Source organism: Prenolepis imparis, unplaced genomic scaffold, assembly GCF_030444845.1.
Source record: "Prenolepis imparis isolate NDT839.2.m4 unplaced genomic scaffold, iyPreImpa1.0 SCAF_2, whole genome shotgun sequence".
Taxonomy (NCBI): Eukaryota; Metazoa; Arthropoda; class Insecta; order Hymenoptera; family Formicidae; genus Prenolepis; species Prenolepis imparis.
This window is the reverse complement of record NW_028141160.1, coordinates 337,637-349,658: the sequence shown is the minus strand read 5'-3', so window position 1 is coordinate 349,658 and position 12,022 is coordinate 337,637. Positions and strand designations below refer to the sequence as shown.

The 12,022-nt window shown below is 29.7% G+C and overlaps 1 protein-coding gene across 3 annotated transcripts in view; it reads right to left on the bottom strand.

Annotated features, from left to right (window-relative positions):
- The window catches only part of LOC145948948 (uncharacterized), an 89,459-nt gene that overhangs the window by 27,748 nt on the left and 49,689 nt on the right, over positions 1–12,022 (bottom strand). For 2 of the 3 annotated variants that reach the window (XM_083058558.1, XM_083058560.1), the window contains exons 3-4: positions 9,658–9,747; positions 6,454–6,584 (exon numbers count right to left, since the gene is read on the bottom strand). In XM_083058558.1, coding sequence (XP_082914684.1) covers positions 6,454–6,584; positions 9,658–9,747 — 221 coding nt within the window. Of the gene's footprint in view, positions 1–6,453; positions 6,585–9,656; positions 9,748–12,022 lie in introns of all 3 variants that reach the window. The other variant, XM_083058559.1, reaches the window with a different exon arrangement.

The following is a 12,022-nucleotide window of genomic DNA, read 5'->3' as shown; positions in this document are numbered from 1 at the left end:
AAAAAATTAGAAATGTTTTCTTAAAATAAATTATGTTATGTATATAATAAAATATTTCCATTATCAGGATATCACACAAAAAATTTACTTTAAGTTATTATATATTCAAAAATATAAAAAAAGCAAAATATGTGATTTTTATTTAAATTATAAATCTATTTTGAGTTCATCAAATTATTTTGAATCAAAATTATAATTTTAAATGTGCACTGAAAATCTCGCTATAGCTATTAGTCTTCAAAAAAATTTCTACAAATTTATTTTGTTCTATAATGGTATTTCGCGCATAAAGTTCTCTTTGCCGATTACAAAGAACCAATGCGACAGTCTGGTGAGGACATTTCGATTAACTTCGCTGTAGGAGGTTTCAACTGCTATTTTTCTTCAGTATTGTAAGTTTAGTCTGGGAGCAACATTGGAGCAAAAACGGAGACAAAGCTATTAACCTTATTGTAATTATAGTAATAGAAATGATGATGATTGATACGCGAAAAACACACTTTGCAGAATTCGGCAACAATACAAAATTACACACTGCTTGCAATCATATGAAGTGTGAGTTTCGAACTCATTTCATACAATCAATTAAACTAATTGGCGAGGAGCGATTACATATCACTCAAATATTGTTACACACCGAGATATTGTTATATGATTTTGAATTTCTGAACGTGCCATGTTTACTTTCGCAGAGATATTGAATATAATACATAAATACATTTATGTGAGCTTATATAGAAAACAAAGTATATTTCTCATTCTTAAATGGCAAATGCTTGTAATAATTTTATCAAATAAAACTTTATTAATTGGCTTTACAAGTTTTAGCAGGTTTAGGCTCGTTATCAGTCAATCAGTCAGAAGTAATCAATGAATATAATTATTCTATGAAAATATAAGTAAATAAAAATATAACCTAATTATGTATGTTTTAATTTTATTTTCTGCTTTTGATTTAAAAAACTTATGTCTAATATTAGTTGATTTTTTTCATCTATTATTTGATTTTACTTTCTTATTTTATACTTTTTACTTTAATTTTTTTACCTTAATTTATAATTTAAACTATTTTTTATTTTCGATAATTTTTAAAATTACTTTTTTTAAAATTTTACATATGATTTACAAATGAGAAATGTTTATATTAAAGCAATTTCCATGAAAAATTGTATATTTATATATATTTATATAGCTTAAATAGTAATAATTAGCTATTTGTAAACTTCAATAAACATAACTAATTAATCGATCCAAAGATTAAGTTAATGTATTTGAAACTACAATTCGTTAATTTCATAAAACAATAACAATTGATGCATTCAAATCAATATAGATAATCTGCTGTCAAATTATCGAATAGATGTAAGTTTGTCAACGAAAATGATTTTTCTTATTTCTTGTACGACTGTAAATTGAATAAAAGTTTTAAAAATCTTTAAACAAAAAATATCAATTTTAGCTTACTCAATATTTTACTTATTAGATTAGCAAGTGCATTTAAATTTTATATTATTTCAATATTATTTTACGAGATTTATATAGTGTTAAATATTTTATAACTGTATAAAAAATTCAATTTTTTATTTATAAAATACTTAATTTTATTAAAAAACCACACAGTACTTACAAAATAATTATACAGTTATTATTTTTATAATTTTGCTAGCAACAAGTCTCTTATGGAATGAATAATTGATATTAAGAGGAAGTAAAACACTTTTTTTATTCATCGTTTTTTCGATGCCAGAACATTTTTATTTGAAAATCTCTCAAGTCAATTATATTTTAGAGAGAGAGAGAGAGAGCGAGAGAGAGAGAGAGAGAGAGAGAGAGAGAGAGTGTGTGTGTTTGTTTGTTTGTGTGTGTGTCAAGTAATCCTTAAAAACTTTTATATATGTATAAATCGAATGTAGATAGAAATATAAAATTCAAAAATAATAATTATTTGTATATTATAAATAAATAAGAAAAATGCAAATGTAAATAAATAATAGTTGATTAAGTAATAAACGTAATAAGATGTATAATATAAATGTATAATACAGTTCATAATATTATAAATCTAGGAAAAATTAGGAAATAAAAATGTATGAATGTTACTAGAAAGATAAAAGATAAAAACATTGTAAATCTAATCAACATTAGAAAAGAAGATTAGTTTTTTTAAAAGATATAAGACAATAAATATAAAAAATAAATATTAAAACAAAAAAAAAAGCTTATAAATTCTTGAAACATAATCTGCGAGTTCTAAATTAATTTGACATTATATAATACTTTTGTGTGTGTGTGAGACATCTCTCTCTAAAGTTCGAAAACTTCAAAATTCAGATAATGTACGAAAGACGCTGCGGCGTCTAAGTGACTCGTAAATTCAGTCTCTCCAAGAGAGAGACAAAAACAGGTTCGAGAATAAAGAGCAAAACACGCGAGGCAGGCAGGGATGAGGGTTGAGCAGGGATGAAGGGAAGGGGAGAAAGACGCCGCTCTCTCTCCTCGAGCAAAAATATCCCCGTTAACGATTATCAGCTCCTCTTTCTGTCTCGCGCCTCGTTATATTGTGTCCCCGTCGCGCGAACAAATTTAGAAACAAAAGACGGGTAGAAAGCGCGTCCTGATTGGCCGGCCGGTCCCCGGCACCACTCTCTGATTGGCCCGCGGGACCGCACCCATCCTGTAATGGCCGCTTTGTCGTTCCACGGTGCTCTGTGTGTACGCGCCTGCACGCTTCAGGCAGCCTCGACAACCCCGTGTGCCGTTACGACTCTCCAATCCTCCCCTCCTACTAGCCTTTATCCTACTTGGCCCATCAGCTACCCCCGCCGTGTTCGTGGCGCGGCCGCCCTCTCCCATTCTCTCCTCGTACCTCGAATTATATCAAAATATAATCACCGACTGCCGCGTGCAGGTTTATTGCATACGTATGTGTGTGTGTATGTGTATGTATGCTCATTCACGTATGTCAGAGTTGTGTCCGAGTCGCGGCCCGCGGGCCATTTTCTCCCACTACTACGTACTTGTCCCCCCCGCCCCTACTTCCCCTAGTCTACGATGCGAATCGACAAGCGTGATAAGTTAGTGGTGGTGGGAATGTACAAGCGCGGTGTGTGCAAGGGGACTCTTAACCGAATCCACTTGAGCATCTCTGATGTACGATATACATATACGCGTGCACGCGCGATCGTGGCGTCGCAAACATTTTGCGCTCTTGGAGATTCTCTCTTGTTTTATTTCTTCTTCTTTCTCTTTCTATGATAGAAGAGAACAGAGTCTGGATTTTTAACGGATTTTTCAAATACGCTGCTGTGTCATTTAATATGACAAATTGTTTTATTACAGGATGGGTATTTCTGGGATATAACTGGGACAGGCTACTGCTATTTTATAAATGAAGATAGATAAAAAAGGCAGAGAAAAATATTGCGTGACGTTCTGAGGACTAATTTTCTATGACACCACTTTTGTTGCAGATTTTTTATCAGTTACAATTATACTTTTTCTAATGCAACTATACTTCTTTTTTGCACAAATCAATTCGTTTCAGTATTTGCACAAATCAATTCGTTTCAATATTCTGCGTATAAAAGTATTAAGTGAAATTATTGAAAAGTCAATACTTTGATATTCGACGTCCTTTTATGTCGGTGACTTGACTTTTTAGATTCATCACTTTACTTATGTTTAGCAGTATCAAAGCTGCTACTAAGAGCTGTAAATAAGAAAAAGAGACTTTATTGGGCTCAACAACACAAAGCTTGGACTATGGAAGACTAGAACAAGAAGTTCTTTGGAGTGAAGTCGATATTCGAAATTTTCGGCACAAAGTGATGTGTTTTCATTCGCCGATATTTCAATGAGAGAGTAGCTGACGGATGCACAGTGGCTTTTGTCAAACACGGTAAAGGTGTGATAATGTGGGGATGTTTTGGTGGATCAGTTGTGGGTGATTGGATAAAAATAGAGGAGATTCTCTGAAAAGAAAAGTTACAAGAAAATCATAAAGAATAATATGGTTTCTTCCAGCACTCAGTTAATTGGAAAAAATTTTATTTTTCAACATGACAATGATCTTAAACACACATCAAAGCTGTGCTCAACATTTTTGAAACAACTGGAAAATCAACGCATATTGAAAGTTATGATATGGCTCTATCAATTGATCTGTATCTTATAGAGTTACTATGGAATGAACTTGATAAACAGGTTCGAAAATGTTTTGTTTCACATACTACAACAAGCGTGGAAATATCAGAAAATATTCACAGAAACTTTATAAAAATTAATAAGAAAATTGTCGAAGTTAGTTGTGAGATACCAAAACTTGAATTTCTCGTATATTTTGGTGTAAAAATGTCAGATTATCATAAATAAATGTTTTTTATTTATTTATTTAAACACAAGTTACCTAGGTGGGCAAATACTTTTGAACGGTACATATGTATACAAGGTATTAAAAAATTAGATCGATAAACTTTGAAGGGAAAAAGAAAACTTCAAAATAAACATTTTTTGTTAATACTTTTTGTTAATTTTTTGTTAATTTTCTCTACGTTTAGTTTTAATACTACATGATATAAGATGAGTTTTTGACTTTTGAGTTTGTCATCTTTGTATTGAAGTTAATGGAGTAATTTTTGAGCATTTACTGTGAAAATAAGGGTGAATCACTTTTATGTATTTGTTCCGTGTTTTATTCAAGATTAAGATACAATTTAATTTTTCCATTTATATGGTGGTTTATTTTGTTTAAGTCACAAACTCTTACTTTATACTATGCAGTATTAAAACAAAACATCGTAAAGAAAAATAGTATTAACAGAAAATGTTTATTTTGAAGTTTTCTATTTCTCTTCCAAATTTGTCGGTCTAATTTTCTAACACTCTGTATATTGTATAAATATATGATTGTGGTTTGGATATACAATATACACAATGAATGATTGTGACACAATTTTCCTCAGGAGATATTTTTATCGAAATAATATTTTGAAGATTAAATATATTTTTAAAAACAATATTCTCAATAATATTTATAAATTCTTAATATTTTATTTATATAGAGTTACAGAGTGTTGTGATAATATAACTTTTATATGATATTCATGTGATTTTATGAGTAGTAAAAAATTATTAACATAACAAGTATTATATAACCTCGTTTCTCGTATTGTATTTTTAATTAAAAATTGATATATTTCAGTGATTTTTCGGATACTGCACAAAAAACGGCTCTTTTTCTTTCTATCTTTATAAATATAATCATATCAAAATAACGATGGACTCTTAATGCTTCATTGCTAATAATATTGAAGTTGAAGCTATTTGTTTAGACCCTTGTTTAGATACTTGTTTAGACACTTTTGCACTTGCAATAATCTTTGTTTAAATATCATTCGTATGGTGAAATTGTTTCAAGGGATTTTGTGACAAAATGGCCAAATAAAAGGTACAGCATTTTATGCATCTTTTATACATTTGCATTATATAGATACGCGGGGGTATTGTTTCGTGTAGTACTGAGAAGAGAACACATAGATGAGAAAGCGATCTTGGGAAGAAAACGGTTAGGGTTAGGGAGAACGCGAGAACGCGCAGAAACTAGCAGAAAGAAGACATAAAGAGAGGGACACCGGAAAAGAGTGAAAAAGGAGAAAGGAGGATCTTGTTCCGGGTCCGCCATGCAGAAACCGACATCTCAACCTATTACTCCATATAGACTCGTCGTAACTAACCGTCAGCTCTCAGGAAAAATTTCTTTTATGGTCGCGGCTTTTGGTCGCTGCCATATTTTATCCTTGACGAACCAGTCGAAGCTGTTATTTCATATAATTTAGAGAGTTATATTTATATTTTATAAAAAATAGATCGGAGATTGATATGATAATAAAGAAACTGAATTACATCATAAAGAATAATATGGTTTTAAATAGATTATTAATATTAATGTAATGATTTATTCTAATATATTTTTTGACTTCGATCATGTACATAGTTTGAAATAAATAAAATAATAACCTAATTTATTAATTTATTAAAAAACAACCGACTTTTAATGGAAATTTTGTTAGGCTAAAAATCTTTCAGATTCTTGAACGTCTCTGGATTATCGATTCAGGCTTTTATTTATAAATTTTTGTTTAATTAAATTTTTGGAAAATTTGTTAAATATGCAACAAATATACATGTATTCTAAATAGCAATTCCAATGCGATTTAATCTCCAGTAGTAACGTTCTAATTTCGCATTCAGGTATGAAAAAGATTAGTATTTTGTACTTATAATTAATTTGTATTTGTATGTATATTAGAGCCTTTTCAATTTATTATTTTAATTTTAGTTTCAGCTTAATGTTAGTTTGCCAGCACATAATTACTATAATGATAAGCTGCTTCATCGGAATAAATAAAATTATTGAAACTTTTATGTAAGGATAATGTTTCAATGCTTGCTCACCTGTATCCTGTCTTCAGGTAAATCGGTTCTCAGGCTTAGCATCTCGCGGGCATAGACGTCAGGATAATGGGCCTCCTTGAAGGCTGCCTCCAGCGCCTCCAGTTGCTGTGATGTGAAGATCGTCCTGGAGCAACAACCACATGAACCTAGTTATATGCCATTACAGCGCTTCTACCTTAAATCTAACCTATTCTCGCGAGAAAGACCGTGCGACAAGTATTATAATATATTCTGTCTGTTTAGGAATTTAATTAGAGATATATAAATTTTTGTCAGTTACTTGACTTGACTAGAGAATTAAGTTAGTGTTTCATTTATTATAACAGCCACAAATATTGTGTTAACGCCTAAAATAGGTACACTATTTTACATTTGAGACTTAAGAATTGGAAATACATGAGAAAAATTGCATTAAATTACTAATAATGTTAATTCTAGTTTTCTTAAGAAGCTGCAAGTATATATATATTCCCATCATTCTGGTTTCTTATTAATTACAAACAAAAACACGTTTTTCGTCAATAGAGTAGATACATATGAGACGAGCCAGTCAGAAACCGATGATTATATTTCGTTTCTTTTTTTTCATAAGCAAGATGCATAACCTCGCAATATGATGAACAGTCGATGATAGAAAAATATATCCCGCCAGAGAAGGCGCATATGTATAATACGTGATACGACAGAAACCGCGGAGAAGCGAATTTGACGGCAAGATGTCCAATTAGTCTTGCAATTCGACAAATTGTAGGTTGCGCAGAGAACGAGCTGGCATCTGGCCTTTGTGGGCCGAAACGAAAGCTTTGAAATTGAAAGTCATTTCCCGGACGATCATCGGCTCGTTAAGCGGACACACGAAAATCGTCGACAATTTTGCCTCGGTTCTCTCGGTGTACGCTTGTTTAAAGATTATTGCCGCGTAATCGTTTCAAATTCTACCAGATTGATTTCGGATCCTCGAATGGAATCCTCGTCATGCCAATAAGCTATTTTATAATTTATTGTACATTAAAAAATGTTTTTGTAAATAGCACCCGTATTTATCATAATTAAGCTAAAAGGTAGTATGTCTATAAAAATCACGACTTAAATTAAAAGTACTTTTAAAAAAACTGCCTGAGAGTTTTAAGATATGCTTAAAAAATCACAATCTGTTCAAAATTGCTCATAACATAAAATACAATATAAAATAAAATAAAATACAAATTAATTATTATTATCCTTGTAAGCAATAAATAATTAAACCTTGTTTCTAAATTTGTTTGTTCTGTGTTAAAATAATTTTATTTTCTTAAATACAAAAGAACATATCCCATTGACGATTATTTCTACAAATAACAAGATAATTTTATATTAAGGGAAAGAATGCTAAATCGTACCACTTAAGGTAAATATTAAAATTGCGCTAACAATTAACACTTTATCATTATTTTATATCGTAAATTAAAAATTAAAAAAAATAGTATTTGGTACGATTTACAATATCGGTTTGTTAAATTGTACTCATGAGTTTTTAAATCGAACCTCTAATCATAAAATTAAAAAATTATAACAAAAATAAAGTTTCATTTTCTACAAAAGTTCTTAATCTACAACAAAATATATCTATAAGAATATCATATTTATAGTCATAAATTCTCTTCAAAAAATTTAACAAAAATACTTTTTGTATCACACAAAAATATAAATAAGTATTATCTCAATATAATTATAAAATTTGATAATATTTTTTTCAGTCGTCCATCTAAATATATAAAAAAAACTAATACCTACGTAAAAAATAAATTTAGTAAATCGTATATAGCAGTACGATATGGGAAAAAATTAGTAGTACGTTTTACCAAACTTCCATTGCTTTGTCGTGAATAAAAAAATAATCTTAAAACATTTTACCGATTTTTCAACGCTTCCATATACAGGATTAAATAAGATGAAAAAATGCTTTAATAATAAATTTAATTGTTTATCTTTCTCAATGTGATAGCTTAGACACGGGGTGCCGAATATTACATGAAAATCACACAAAATAAAGGACCACGCACTAATTATATGAAAAAAGTGGCCGCCGTTAAAATCGATAAAACTATGGAAAAGTGTACTTCGTATGATGCCGATCAGAAATTCAAATAGGCACGACCTTCAAAATATGCTAGTTTTTAAGCTACGGGCCCACAGTTTTCTATTTTTTGTCTAAAAATGAGCAAAAATATTACATTTATGGGCTATTATGATAGCTTAAAAACCAGCATATTTTGAAAGTCGTGCCTATTTGAATTTCTGATCGGCATCACACAAAGTACACTTTTCCATAATTTTGGTCGATTTTAACGGCGGCCACTTTTCTCATATAATTAGTGCGTGGTCCTTTATGAACGTCACTCATCAACGGATCACTTGAGAAGAAAACAAACATTGCGGCATTCAAGTGAGGCTAGCTGCGATACAACAGCGTTAACACCTTAAAAATATTTTAACTTTGTTTAAGAAATACAGTAGAGGTACGATTTAACGTACGGTATACGATTTAGCATACTTTTCCCTATATTATATTGTTAAATTAAAATTATATAAATATGATTAAGAGTGTGTATACGATAAATCTTTGTGTCGCTTGTAATTACAATGATTCAATTATATCTTTATAAATTATTTTTAAATAATTAATCTCTCTAATATGGAAAATATTACCATGTTTCATGAATATATAGGTTACATGGACACTGTAATTACGGCAAGAATTGTATAGCTAAATTCTAAAAGTATAATTAAGTTTTCTATTCGTTTTAAAGCGCTGTGTAATTATCTTCCGCAAAATGTGTGATTACATTCAGACATCTGATTTTACATCGGCAGCTGATTCAATTTCTATAACGTTTATCGTACAATATAATGATAGAATGAGAAATATTTGTAGTATTTTGTTTATATTTCCAGTTTTAGTTGAATGCTAAAATCTCAGACTTTGTATCAATGCAATTTATTTTGTTTCTTCGAAACAAAGAAATAAATTAGAGAGACTACATTATAGAATAATCACTGTATATATGAAAAAAACCTTTACATGCCAAACAAAATGTTTGTCGATTTCGAGTTGATAAGTGTAGATATATTTTTGTGATTAAAATGTGATTGAATAGTTTTTAAAATAACGCAGTCTCCCGAGATGGAAAACACAAAAGCTGAAGTTTCTGTCAGAGACTCACCTATGACGACGCTTTTTTTTCTTCTTTTTGCTGAAACCCGAGAGTCCGTCCACTGTAAAGTCCTTCCCTGATTCTATGTTGTGTCCGATACCTATAAAAAACAACGAACAAAAGCATGAATAATACATGTATATTATGTTTGCGTAATTTTAAGAAAACAATAAAGCACGAAAGTGCTTCTTTTTTTTCATATGTATTTAATTATTATTATTATTTATTATTATTATTATTTTTACGCGTTGCAAAATTTTCAGTGAAAAAAATAAAAGCATAATTATAAAACACAATACGCTCTGAATTAATATTTGTGCGCTACAAAAAATAAGATTGTGTCGAGATTAATATTTCACTGAATTTGCAGCTCATTATTTGATAGCATTATCTATAATTGATAATTATACGGCTCTGTGTGCTGAAACCGCGCATGCATCGCGTATCAAATTACCTATTATACCAGACTTGGCAATGATTCTCTGGACTCTGATATCAATCTGGCATGCGCCTAAAAATGAGCGGGTTCTGTATTTTCCCGATTGCTTTTTCATCAATTTAATTTTTCTCCGCTTTATTTTACTTTACGATAAAAATGTTGGCCTAACTGAGTTAATTATTTTATTTCTGAATTAATTCATTAATTTAACTCGTTAATTTTTTTAACACTCATTACTACTTTCTTGAGATAATTTTTTTTTGATAAAGTCCTTTGCCTTTACAAGATAAAATGTATACTTTATATTATGTAATATAATATAAGTACACATTCAAAGTATTTTTATTATTTTTAATATTTAAAAAGCGATATATATATATATATATGTATACATATAATTGTATCTATAAAATATTATATGTTATAGAAAATTTTTTTATATAAATTATATATTACTCAAAGAAATTAAAATAAAATTTATTTTGTCAAAATATCGTCATATATCAAGCAGTGTAGATTTTACTAAGCGCAATAAAATTTGACAAAAGAAATGTAAATGTTGTACAGATTATTTATCTAACACATTCTTACACATTTCTTCCTTAATTATTATATTTCTTATTCTTTAAATATAGTAAAAATATTATAAAAATATTTTTCGTCTATCTATAGTTTGTATAACTATGTCGTATAATATAAAAATATTAAAGACGTGCAGAGACAAGATTATGTATACATATAAAGTGTCTATATTTTCATCTTAAACTATAATAGATAATTTTATAGTCTTGTTTAACTTAAAAAATTAATCAATGGATTATATCAGTTTATAATTATCTGTTATGCACGCATTTTCATTGAAAAAAATCGTATGTTGCAATTAGGAAAGCTCTGTGAAACTTCTCTGAAATGCTTAAACGGTAATTTTTCTAGTGCAGTGAGTTGGGATATACGGCACGAAACACCCGCGATGGTTTCTTCTATGCACGATTACGAACAGAGCTTTCAGTTGGCCCCAAAAATAATTATCAATTGTAAATTAATGTCGAATTAACGAGCGAAAAGCAGTCCTGAAACGGTGCATGCGCGCACAATGAAGCTCTCTTCTCTAAGGGTGATTCTCGTTACTACGTTTCTGTTCCCGCTGTCACCGGCACCGCCAGCGGCTAATTAACTAGTAATTAAAAGCTTAATTCCAATTATGCGTGTCCCTCGACTAATTGGAGTCTGAAACGTTCGCTGACGTCATCATTAGTACATAGAAGACTGGTCGGCAGCTTTCCTCGTTTAACCGACAATTCAATGACATTTTTACAGAGAAGTTATTATTGCGCAACACGCTCATTTTTATGATTGTTATATATTTTTCTGACGTGTTCATAAGATTAAGCGCCGTGAATGAAGAACGCGAGTAAATATAAAAAATAACAAATTTAAAAAGTATAAAATGTAACAAAATTAAAAAAAAAATCTCCTTTTATGCTGTATATTATTATAAGAAAAGATATTCATAAAGAAAAAGAGAGAGAAAACTATTTTTCTATTCTGAAAATGGTATAAACTTGGGAAACTAGAGGTAATTTCACAAGAAGGAAAGAGAAACTGAGAAATTTCTATTCCTAATATTTAATATTCATTTTTAATATTTTCTCTATTGTGCACAGGGCCTAATATTTTCTACTTTAATAATAATACAACAGGTCTTACTATGTAATAATTACTATTAAATAATTGATTAAGCAGTGGTTGCAGTTATGTGTTTGCTATACTCATAAAAAGAAGTGTTCCTACTTTTATCTTTTTTATGATGGATTTATGGATTAAAATGTTTTTTTAATCTAGATATATGTTTTTGTTTTTAAATTTTAGATTTCTATATTGCACTTTGCAGTGGAAAATATAGACAGTTTTAAATTACAATTGCAATACAAAATTG